The 13,001-nt window shown below is 34.5% G+C and overlaps 1 protein-coding gene and 2 long non-coding RNA genes across 4 annotated transcripts; 1 reads left to right on the top strand and 2 right to left on the bottom strand.

Moving 5' to 3' along the window:
• Positions 1-622: 622 nt before the first annotated feature.
• On the top strand, positions 623-4,949 carry LOC128161403 (uncharacterized). Its single transcript, XR_008240367.1, has 4 exons — positions 623-797; positions 2,065-2,302; positions 4,080-4,314; positions 4,536-4,949. It is a non-coding gene; the product is annotated as an uncharacterized LOC128161403 (long non-coding RNA).
• On the bottom strand, positions 2,319-3,872 carry LOC128161405 (uncharacterized). Its single transcript, XR_008240369.1, has 3 exons — positions 3,293-3,872; positions 3,014-3,121; positions 2,319-2,671 (listed from the first exon to the last, which is right to left on the bottom strand). It is a non-coding gene; the product is annotated as an uncharacterized LOC128161405 (long non-coding RNA).
• A 1,510-nt stretch (positions 4,950-6,459) lies between the features above and the next one.
• Positions 6,460-10,058, bottom strand: LOC128161397 (ankyrin repeat and SOCS box protein 10-like). 2 transcript variants are annotated; one of them, XM_052824682.1, is made up of 3 exons: positions 9,363-10,058; positions 8,729-9,023; positions 6,460-8,371 (listed from the first exon to the last, which is right to left on the bottom strand). In XM_052824682.1, exons 1-3 carry the CDS (start codon positions 9,915-9,917, stop codon positions 7,926-7,928), a joined length of 1,296 nt encoding a protein of 431 aa, XP_052680642.1. In that variant the 5' UTR covers positions 9,918-10,058; the 3' UTR covers positions 6,460-7,925. The 2 variants fall into 2 exon arrangements, with proteins under 2 accessions (XP_052680642.1, XP_052680641.1); XM_052824681.1 differs by having other exon boundaries at positions 7,626-8,371; positions 8,720-9,023; positions 9,363-10,054.
• Positions 10,059-13,001: the final 2,943 nt, after the last annotated feature.

Genomic DNA, 13,001 nt, shown 5'->3' with positions numbered 1-13,001 from the left:
TAAATTTTTTGTCACTTATAGGCCTTGGCTAGATACACCTCTGATTAAAATATTTTATTTGTTCAAGAATGCGCTCTATGTTTTCGAAAGGAAAAACTGCTTGAAAACAAGCTGTTTTACGCAAAAAATGCTAAAATGGGGGGAAAAGGTTGTCTTTACAATGTCATATTTCTAGATTGTGGGTACTTGAACCAAAATGAATATTATGTAAACACATCACATACATATCTGTACTAAAAAAACAAAGAATGATAGTAAAATGATGTTGTTCATTTTAGGGGGCCATTTTAGGCACTTATCATATATAGTCCTTTGGCATTTGAAGTTTTTGCCACCAGCGTCAAAGCAGAGTACTCAGGTATATAAAAAATAAAATGAACCCTTAATCAGTAAACAAAAAAACATCATAAACTATGGACAGAAACTAATCTCGTAACTGCTGAAAGTTAGAAATCAAAAAATAACCCACAAAATAAGGGTCAAAAAAAGCTCATAATAATGTGAGCTCTTAAATTACTAAAGTTAGTCTGTCTGTCTCTGTCTGTCTGTCTGTCTGTCTGTCTGTCTGTCTGTCTCTCTCTCTCTCTCTCTCTCTCTCTCTCTCTCTCTCTCTCTCTCTCTCTCTCTCTCTCTCTCTCTCTCTCAACATATGGCTGCTTTTGATTTGGAATTGCAAATGTTGGGAATAGTGTTGGATAATGTAGAATTTAATTCAAAACATTTCATTTTAGATAACATGTAAATTGAAATGGAAGTCTTCTTCCAAGAATAGAACACAACAATGAGCCACACTTGATGTAAGTGAAATTTATGTTTGTAACTTCACTCATCCAAGTTTAAAAGAAGGAACCTATAAAAACTATATACCCTGCATGGCCAGTATTTTACATGCAGATAATTTAGAATATTATAGATACTGGGAAACTTTACATTGATTATACATATTTCACAGACTTTGTGGGTATTTCTTGTTCTTTTGGATTTTGAACTTTAGTTAAATGTAGACTCTCTTCCACAGGATATGTCTTTTGATAATTTTTGTTAAATTTGTTACCATGGTAACAATATACAAGAGTAAAAGAAAAAATCCTTATTAGCAAGTTTCTTTTCCCTATGACATATATTTAATGAGTTAAGTCATGGTGCATTTGTTCCGAAATTAGGCTTAAATAAAAGTTCAGCAAATATTACACTTATATGAGTAAAAACAACTCATCACTATGACGTCATTATGACGTCATAGGTGAGGTAATCTCAAGCTAGCATCAAAATGGAGCAAAAACTGAATTGAGGGCCTCACCTTATAGAGTCATATAACTTTATTATTTATAAACCAATACCTACATGTAATACCTTGATGGATAGGGAAATTCCTATACTTTTCTATTTTACCTTTTTCGTGGTGTTTGAAAACAATTCTTTTTTGTAACTTAAGAAAAACTCATGATTTTTACGACAACAATTTTATAAAATCAGACATAATTGAGCTTTTTCATAAGAATATGAACAAAATAAATTTGGTAAAATATTGAATGTTTATGTTTTACATGTATTTTAATCCTTGAGATTAAAGTTTCCTCAATTTATGCAATTTGAAGAGCATCGAGTGCCAATGAGCTATATGTTGTTTAGGTAAATTATGACTGGACTGTTTCTTCAAATTTCATGCATGTGTATCAATGCTGCAAAATCCATAGTTATGTATTGAATTTTTCCAAATTTGGAATCATGGTTCTTTATTGTGTCTAGAGTGAATATATAAGCTAAGAATTGTAAATAACCACAATGACTGTTTTATATTGGGTATATCCCTCTAACTATTTTTAGAATCGGTAGGACAACAAAGAAGTGCCTTTAAGCAAAATAGTCCCTATACTTGCAGAGTGTATATACATTTATTGGGACATTTTAAATCAGAATGGTTGACACATGTCAGAAAAGAGGATTTGCAATTTTTAAAACAAGTGTCAAAATTGAATTATCATTTGAAGAAAAGAATTGAAATTGTTTGATGTACACCCTTTCCAAAACTGAGAAATTCCCTACTTTTACTTTCATTTTCAGAGTTTTTCAATACAGACGCATTTTGCCGGAAAACGAGTCTGACTTCAAACCACGAAATTTTAACAGGAAAGAGACAATTTTAATGAGCTTTCATTCAAGAGGTCCCTCGTTGCTGAACGAAAATTAGGGCCGGAGCTATGAACCATAACGTTAACATTACCGCCTATGGAAAATGCATTAGTGGACTATACCCATGTGATGGCTCCAAGTTGTTCCTCATCCATGGTTGGAAAGTCCAGTAAGTCATCAATCTCCTTCCAGCATACTGATTGTCTGTCCAAATGGTTTTCTTCTATATGATACTGAAGGGTATTTACTTGCTTGGAGAGGAAAACCATTTTTGCACCAAGGCATTTTACAAAAGGACTTACGACAAAGTCGTTAATATTTACAGCCTCGTAAAATGATCTTCAAAGAACAAAATTGACATAAAACCATTTGTTTATAAATATTCCAATTTCCATTATATTTTCCAGCCATAAGAATAATTCATTGATTAGTTGGTGATTAATTAGCATTCATTAATTTGGTCGTAAGTCGTAAGTTCTTTTGTAAAACGCAGCCCTGGTCTTCTTCAGTGTCTCCACTAGCAAGGGGTTTTAGGTATCTGAATTAAAGTAAAATGGAAGTGAGTAATGAGTATATCATGTGTATATTTTTTAACTAAACTGTATTTTAAAAAATACAAGGCTTAAAAGTTGTAAGAAGAAAAATCCCTGATCTATTTGATATAACTGTATTACATATTCATAGCAAAGTAATAGAAATACATGTACCGGTATAATTGATATTCAATTTTTAAAAAAATATTTATTAAAAATTTATTAAAGTCTAGCAAGTTTTAGTTTTGATAAATTCATAAATAAAAGACCCTGTAGATTTTTATATATATTATCTTTATATATTCATATTATTTGGTAATAACTTGCTTATTGCAAATGACACATACAATCCTGACAAAGTCACCAATGTAGGGAATTTGACTGGAAGGTAGGATGTGTCTTCGGTAACGCCATTGCTTGATCCTAGCGTTAGCAGACTCAACAACCCAACGTATCTGTGAAACATAATGTGGAACATATAGTCATAATTATTAATAGGTTTTTCTTGTATTACTTAAATATGAATGGTACTTATATTTAGATTGGTAGGTTATTTACATGCATTAATTTATTTTACAAATATATCTTATATTGAAAGATATATTGATACTAATTATATTCCATACCTTTGTCACTAATCAACTGGTGTTTGCATTTTCTGTCGACATCTGCTTATCTCCTTTGTTCAGGAATGAAGGCATTTTTGCATTAATCCCCATCTGCTCTAGACAGTCTAAGGAATCCCTAAATCCACGATCAACCACAAATATGTCCTCCTGTACCCAGCTCCGAATGTCCTCAAGGTTGCTGTGCATTATGTGGTTAAGGATTGTAGCATCATTGTGTCATGTTGTAAACTTGAAATTGCCCCTTTTGTGTATATTAATATAAGTACCATCAAGGACAAGTATTGCTGGCTGGGAAACTGTTTCACCAAGAAACATCTGGCCTAGAGGTCTTGTGTGCTCCTTAATTATCTGTTCACTGGTAACATGTCCAAATCCCAGATTTTCGGCTACAAATCCACCATTCATCAGTGCTGTCCGTATTGATTTCACACCTCTATGTACACTGGATTTGGATATGTTGAATAGAGTGGACAGAATTCGATTTGACTCCCCTCCTCTTAATTTCATTAGAAATATGGCTAAGGTTGTCCGCACTGTTCTTACTGGAGTGACCTTCACTTTCCCCTCAACATACTTCAGTAAGTCCTCAAAGGCTTTTTTTTTTATTTCCAAGCAGACATTGGTAATCTGTTGAAGCAAGATTCCCACGACTATCAAAGTCTAATCTCATCCTCTCCTTCTTTAAAACCTCATTCCGCAAAAACTTAACTAGTTCTGTGATTCCTGTCTTATTAAACAAAGTAGAATCAGATAAAGGATTGAGATCGTCTATGTTCTGTTGTAGGTGGTTTGGACAGCAGCGAGCTCCAGCAGGGATGATGACCTCTTTAGTGATGAAGATGTGATGTCTTACACCTACTGGAATTACAACCAGCTTTGGACTTTGGCACTTGCACATGCAGCATGAAGCATGTCCTCTAGATGTGCTGGGAAATGGGAGAGGAATGGATGGATGACTGAATGGAGGAGCTTCAGTGGATTGACAAAATTATAATTTTCCCCTTGTTTCAATTTGTCAGGTATTTGTACCGGTATTATCTTTAAAATTCATAAAAAATGGCTGGAAACTGTAACATGAGACATACTATATAATGTATACAAGAATATGCTGCAAATCATTTATAAATTTGCAAATTTTATGTACCATAGCTTAACAATAACACCAAAAAAAAATGGGGGGGGGGGGGGGGTCAAAATATGCTGATGTTTTGATATGCTGTTCATTTTCTTTTTTTAATAGATAAACATTCCCTGTTGTCAAGTTCATTTCCACAATATTGAATAAAGGTAATTGTACATTGTAGTATAAAGAAATTCATTTTCATTGGTTTTTTAAAATAGTTAAAATTTTGGATCCGCACCTGTAACGGATTCTAGTTATTGCCCTTTATTGAAAAAAAATAAATAAACAACAAACGTATATATATCACATAGAAAACAAGCTATGATTAAAATTAATAAACACCATTTATCTCTATGTGTTTTTTATCTGAAGAAGTCATTTGAAATTTTTTTTCTCGTCCTTCTGTATGAGTTTTATTGTCATTTACATGAACAAAAAGTGAAAGAATCTTGAATTAACGTTGGCCCCCCACTTTTCTGTGACCCTGTAAAAATTGAATTGAAACAAGGAAATAAACAGTGAAATTGAAGTGAAAAGTATGAACCCCCCCCCCCCAACGGATTAGGATTTTCAGGATTTTGGTAACATCCCCCCCCCCTTTTTTTGCTTTTTTTATTTTGGATGAGTCTGCTCCCCCCCCCCCCTCCCCCCCCCCCCCCCCCCACACACACTTTCAAAAATGATGCTACGTGCCTGCAATCAAATTAAAATTAGATCCTTCACGCTACCGTATTTGACGAAAGCGTGGAGGATCTAATTTTGATTTGATTGTGAATGCTCACTCGTAAGTTATTTCGGCAGTTAGTCTTTATATATATATTAGATCGTTAATCTTTCATGTGCTGATCAAACAACATCATGACATGCTATAGGCAGACATTAAATGCGGTTAAAACCTCTCGGGGCACAATATTTATAAAAATGTGATTGAATTCTTTTACTTTTTACTTAAATATATAATTTAATAATATATTCTTTTTGTAGTTTATACAATATATTTTATAGTGGAGCATAATTTGTGCAATTCTTGACTACCATCCCCAGGGGCCATAATGTTTTGGGGTAAAAATGTTACAATTCATATTTTTTTTAACAAACTCTTCTTTGTCAACTGTTGGAACATCAGTGGATAAACAAGCACATGCTGATGATAAATGAGGAGGCTTCTACCAAGTTATGGCTACAGGGTCGGTGATTCTGATGTTGGAGCAGGGCTCCATTATAAGATAGTGATCGTTTAATAAGTATTCAATATTATTCATCAAGTCTTATCTATGTACCATTTGTTTTAGCAGACAAACGAAGCATAGGGTTATAATACATTTTTTTTTCGAGAGGTGGACAAGCATAGCCTACATTCTGTCCACTTAATTCTAAATGAGCAGGCACGTAGCATCAGGGGGAGAGGGCCTGCCCCCCCCCCCCCCTCCCCCACTTTTTCTCGCACCAAATAGTTTTCTTAAATTTACATGGTAAAAATTGAATTATCATGGGGTTGCCCCCCCCCCCCCCCACACTTTTTTGGGAGTATGTATAAAATTTGGAACAGACATGAGAGAAATCGAAGTTACAATTTATAAATCTACGCCACCAACCCCCCCCCCCCCCCCCCCCGGATTAGGATTTTGAAGATTTTGGGAACCTGCCTTTTCCCTTATTTTTTTTTATTTTTTGCTTGTCAAGATTTTTTGGATGAGTCTGCCCCCCCCCCCCCCCACTTTCAAAATCGATGCTACGTGCCTGCCTAGGAACATTCTTACGTCAAATCTTAGGAACACACATAGGTTAAATCTTCGGAAAGTTTCAAATTTTTTTTGTTTCCATTCTGAATAGTTAAATAACTTAAGAAATAAATTGAACTGAATTTTTTTTTTTTAAAGTATGAATTTATAGATAAAACCTGTCATTTATAATTAAAAAAAAGTTAAGTATTTAAAAAAACCGGATTCTGTACTTTAGGTTGAGTTACTTGCTATATAATGTAGAATATATATACATACATGTACGTATACCAGGTATATATAATATAGTTATGTACAGCTTTACCATCCTCCTCTTGATGAGGCACTAAAAATCTACGGAGATAGAATTCTAAAACTAAGCTGATTAAATCATGATAAGGAAACCAGGGCCGGGATTTTCTTACACTTACATGTAAGTACTGTTTAAGTATCTTATGAATCCCAACCCTGGGTTCTTATTAAGACGATCTTCAATGTATTTTAATGCACTCCGAAATGGTGGTTATATTTTATACGTTTCAATGAATTATGGCTTATCAAAGAGAGATAACTCTTTTATTTGGATGAAAGCTGTGTCAGTAAGAGTGTACGGTATTTTACATGTTATTTGTAACGATTAGGCCACTCTCGTTTTAAAATTCACATCCATCGCATTCAATCGAAAACAAATATACAGCCAACAAGTATGAGTGCTATTATTGATTTTTTCAGTATTCAATTCAATTACATGTAAATATTTATAATTATATTAAAATACAAAGATGTAGGGTACATTTAGCTTTTTTCAGACCTTGACATCAACTGATAGAGGAATGTAACATATTTTGGTAAACAAGATTTTCTGTAACCTCACCGTTACGGAGATTGGTTCCTCGATATATTCAAAACTTCTTGGGTATCAGTCTTAAAAACTATAGTTACATCTGATATGCAATTACTGTGGTTTCATCAATATTCTTCGTTGATTTCGTTGTAAAGTTTTTCCTTGAAATTAAATATTCATTGAACTGCAATTTTTTCTAATATTTTGTATTGATAGGGTCCTTGGCCACGAATTTACGTATCCTTGAAACTGCGATTTTCACTTTATCCACGAAAATTTATACCCTTGAATATTAATGAAACCACAGTATGCTGATTTGTGTTTAAAACAATATCCAGACAAAATTCAATTTTTTTTCTTCAGTCCATTTAGTGTATCACAGAATATAAGTATAAAAAATCTGGGCAGATTGGTCTCTTTTAAAGGTCATGATTATTGAAACAATAAAATGCTTTCTTTTGGTGCATGATTCATGAGGGATATGAACGTGGCGACATTACAGAAAAAATACGTAACCCGCGTAAGTGTGTCATTTAATTTTTTTCTGCAATCATCGTTACCTTCATAGCCCACATGAATCGTCAAAGAAAGTATTTTATTGTTTATATTTACCGAAAGCAATTAACATTACCTTATTCAAGAATATCGCTATATGTCCTTTAAAACAAATGGGTGATACATATCAATGCATATGTTCAAGAAGAAATATGATAAGTCAATAATACACTGACATGTAAAAAAAACACATTAACATGCCTTTGTCTGTGATAACATTACGAATCAATTAAAATAATATTCATAACATGGTATCAACTAAGCAAACTCTTACAAATGTATTTTTTGGGGTGCTTCAAAATTGTCAATTGAGTAATTTATAAATCAGTTTTTTGATAATTCATGACAAGGCCTTCATTGAACATTGTATTATTTATTTATTTTTTGTCAGTGAGCAGCTAAACAAAGCAAATCTTCCTGTAAAGATGATGGCAGAGGTAACAGTCTCACTTTGTCGTGTAAATTCTTCTGTAAAACTTTAAGAATAGTTAGCGCTGAAACTTTAAACAGCGAATGAGGGTTAGATGCTAGCGAACGTAGCTGCCCTAGAGCTAGGGCATTTTCTTTGAGCGTCACAGGAGTATCAATAGAGCCCATAGGATCAACTAGATACGGGTACTTCGATAGGTTATAGCCATAATCATATAACAGTTCCACTACGTCAAAGAAACCCAAGTGGATGGCCAGCTCACAGGGATCAAAGTAGAACTCCTCTCTCCGCCTGACGATACGGCCTGGAAGATTGATAGGACTGTTGTATTCAAGCAAAAGTCTGATCGTCTGGGTGTCGTGGTTACAAACGGCTGGCAAAATGGGAGTTATTCCACAGGCAACTAAAATGGACCACTTTATGCTTTAAATTTATCGTTAATCAGTTTCATTTCAATGGAAACAACAAGAATTGTTCTCATGAATATCCATTATTATTGCCTCATGACGATATTATATATATAAGTCTACGTTAGATACATGTAAAGGGTTCATATTTAATATGTTGAACTTTTCAAAATAAAATATATTAAATTAATTAAACTTATATATTAGAGTTGTAAGCTTTAAGGGTCAACTTAAAAAAAAAATTAACATGTAGAGATTGATATAAGGATTCAAATAAAATCCAGTGACATTAAAGTCACGGTTTTAGAATGGTTTAATCATGAAAAAATGCATGTCCAACTTACATCGAATACCGGGATTCCCGCCATGATCCAAGAAAAACTTGACCAAAGTCGGGCACCTCAAAATCGAGGCCACAATGAGCGGACAGCATTCCTCACAGGTTGTCATGTTGACATCACTTCCGGCGTGGAGTAGCATCAAGACAATGGTCAGACAGTCGTCGGTACGGATGGTCCCGTCAGCTCTCACACACTGGCGGATCACGTTAGTCATTGGAGTTCTCCCGGCCCCGTCCAGAGTATTAGGGTCACCGCCCGCCTCTAGCAGAATCTGGACCGCTTCAACTTTCAGCTTAAGAGCGGCATACTGAAAAATGTGCGTTGTGTAAAAATAGGGGCTGGATTGGATGTTCATGATCGTTTTAATACTGTATAAGTCTCCTTGGGCAGAGTCCTCTAAGAAAATATTGAAAATTCTAAATATTAAATTTGAGAGCAAAATATTTTGGATTTATATCTAATTGTTTATGCCGGCCAAAATGTCATGATAATTGAAATCTTAAAGTAAATAGGCATTTTATTGACCATCCAGCCTCCTTAAGGTTCTGTAAATCCGTTAAATAATGTTACAACAGAAAATTGTGACGAACGTTACATTAATAAAAATGATTGACGATATTAGTGTATGCCTTTAGTAGATATATACTTGTAAAGCACTGCGTTTGGCCGCCAAGTCCCTCAAGTTAACTAAGGCTCCGTGGTTTATCAGTAGACGCATCATCTCTGTGTCATTCTGTACGTCAGATTTAGAACACAACAACATGAGAGGGGTAATTCCTTTCATTGTCCCAATGTTTACATCCGCGCCATTACAAATCAACAAGTTCACCATTGCCACACAGTCTGATTCAATGGCATAATGTAATGGAGCTTTACCAAATTTATCGCACATATTGACAACATCCGGGCATCTTGTTACCAGGAATTCAACCACTTCCGTAAATTGGGGCATGATGGCGTGTATCAGTGGTGACATCCGCCATTTGTCACGTGACATGATGTCGGCCCCTCTGTCCACGAGGACCCGAATCGACTCGAGATGTCCTTTTCCACAACAGACATGGAGGATTGAGCTTGAACTGATGTTCTCCATGTCGTCATAATATTCATTCGGATTGGCCCCGCTGTCCAGAAGTTCTAAGATTTTGTCCGCATTATTTTCACACACAGCGTGGTAAAGCTCTGCTGCTTTGTCAACCATTGTATATGTGAGGAGTACTTGACCGAACCACCGTCTGTAAGCAGTCGGAGCTCCAATTAATGGTTGTGTTTATCGTCATCCTCAACAGATTTCTATAAATAGCTCTCTGTATACAGACTCTGTGTTATCATGGACCCAGGCATCTTACCAAGTCAAGGGTTTCTGATCCGCTCCTCTCTACAAAAAGCGGAGCGGATCAGAAACCCTTGACTTGGGAAGATGAGATCCAGGGGGCGTTTCCAAAGACAAAAAAACCCAACAACAACAACCCCCCCCCTCAAAAAAAAACAACAAAAAACAAAACAAAACAAACAACTTCTTTTCGAAGATAAATCGACAAAGCTTGTCTTGACTAACAGTTTACTTAAAATACCATAAGCTAACAAGACATATGCATGTGATATATATGGAATGCATCAGTGTACTGGGCTTACTCGACCGATAATATACCGTAATCAAATGATTTCCTGAAATGTTGGCAAAGCTTGTGCGGTACTCAAAAAGTGTCTTAAAACCTCAAGACACCGTAAATTACGAGTTAAATGTCGGCTACTTTTGGCATAGCACAACGGGTGAAAACATTATAGTATATATATTGCTTCCATCAATTTATGGTGATTTTTAATAAAAATACACATACCTATGAATTAAAGAAATACGTGTACAATTGAAATCGATGAAAGGGAATATATTCAAGAAATCGTCATTGAACAATTATCCCTTTTCACTCATAAAATTTCACAGAAACGAAATCAATTTTCTTACGGAGATTTATAATGGGAAATGTTTACATTTTTTCTCCATTCGGAAGTACTCGGGATACCTCGCGCAATTTTTTTACGTTATCATCCGGGCTTATTAATGGCGGTTGCAATGCAAACTCTCCGTGGACTTTCAATTTTGGGATGTGTATTGAAGCCTGAAGCGGTAGAGGGGGCTTTTCAAAACAGATAATCTGGACATTTTTCATATTAGCAGATGAACGTTGTTTGAGCACAAAGGTATTTACTATTATTGAAATAGCAAGCAAAAAGTGATGGAAGCAAAAACTCGGGACAGAGTATAGAGAGCATTACGGGACATAGACAAAATCAAAGAACTGAAAATACTGTTAGACGGTGGCGTCGTTTGAAATTGGCATATTACATGTAACAATGAGTGATATATGATAATTATTTTTGTCGAAAACCGCGGCCAGTATCGCATACATGCACTAATACTTAACGCGTACTCGCACAACTGGTCGTGAGTTTCCTACATGGATAATTCTGTGGAAATCGTAGCTGTGATCGCAATCCACACTTTACAAATGCTGTGTCTCTTGGTCGTCATCTTTTGGGAAAAAGCCAAAGATTTATCACAGTAGTCTTTGTCGTATAGAAGTTTGTATCTATATTTTGTATCAATATGTTTGTATCTATATCAGTTGACATTAAAACCCCGTTTGAATGGTTGGCACCACATATTGAATGAATAAATCAAATCCAAAGCGATTTCATCACAATACACCCAAATATTTGATTGTTTGAAGGGGAATTTTGGTTTTTTCCCTTTTGACCTTTGGGTTGACCCCGCAAAGGGGAACAACTTTTGAAAAGTGTGGATTGGACTATTGTGCTTTAAATATATTGTAGAATTCTCAAAGTAACGAGAAGAAATAAAACTTTGGTATGATAAAATACTTATTTTTACTAACTATTTGGGCATATATATAGTATGTTAATTGTCCCTCTCGATAGCATATTCCCTCATTTTCTTCACGTGGAAAAAGTTGCAGTCTTGTGGATCATCACATTTGCTTTTTTTCCTCATAGTCAGTTAATACATTTAGGTGTAAAGAAAACGGAATGGGTTTACAAGAACCTGTTTGATAAAACTGGTATTGCTTTTGGAATGCACGTCATCATGAAACAGAAGAGTAAATCAATATTTTATCTTCGATTTTAGTGGATTATTTCCATTTGCTCACAACGAAAGTGAATGAAAATTCAAAAAAACTATCATACAACAATTGGTCGCGGCAGTTTCATTAATCAACGTTTTAAACATTTGTTCTATTGTATTTAGCTATAGATTTATTCAAATCATTTGAATGAATTCGGGAAAGTCACATGTATATTTTATCGCTTCTCAGTACACTTTAACACGCATAAATTACTTGCTACATTAAACTTTTCTAGTAAACTTACAACAAATATTAATTAATTATACAAAATTAGTTTTTTAAAACACCAAACAAACAAAATTCAAGCTGAACGCACGTTTTTCTGACCGTACAGCTGTGTATATATAAAGAAGATGCCCTTTTGGTTTAGTCGTAAAATACAATTTCAAATTTAGCATTTTATCAAATAAATATATTTGATATGTTATTATACAAGTTTATAAAATGGTAATTTCTAACTATATTCAGTTTGAAATATTTCAAAAAGATAAGAAAAAAATAATAAATCTTTAAGTCTTGGTGGTATTGAACCCACAACCTAAAAACCCAAGTTCTATAAAGTTTCCTAATGGCTGGTGCTCTAACCACTGAGCCATTTCATTCACAACACAAGTGCGTTGTTTAAATGCTATATGAGACTATGACCACGGATTTACGGACTTGTATTATATTTCTAAAACGTTCAATTGTTGAGCTACAAAATGACATTTTTGAACTGTAGTGGGTCATCTCTTCACATTTTTGTTGACTACAATCGGTTTAAATTCCATTGAACCACATTTAGACTGTAAAAAAAAAAATATTGAGCTCAGACCCACTCTATGAAAAAAATGCATTGAAGTTATATAAAAATTGCACGATAAGGAGGTTTTGACACGCATACGCCAGTTTAAATCAATATATTGCAAATATTTAGAATATTTAAAGATTACAACCCGATGTTACGGTAAATATACATTGTTTTTAATTATTTTTTTAAAAAGTATCAGATTTAATGATATTTTAATTTTGCCGTATCTAATCATTCCTCATATGGGCATTTTACACGCCTTATTCACCCATCTTCTTTGAATTTATTCTTTGCATGTACTAGACAATAGATCTAGGGTACGCAAATCCCGGCAATATTTTCGGAAAGC

Source organism: Crassostrea angulata, chromosome 8 (assembly GCF_025612915.1).
Source record: "Crassostrea angulata isolate pt1a10 chromosome 8, ASM2561291v2, whole genome shotgun sequence".
NCBI classification, from domain to species: Eukaryota; Metazoa; Mollusca; class Bivalvia; order Ostreida; family Ostreidae; genus Magallana; species Magallana angulata.
This window is presented reverse-complemented; position numbering and strand designations above follow the sequence as displayed.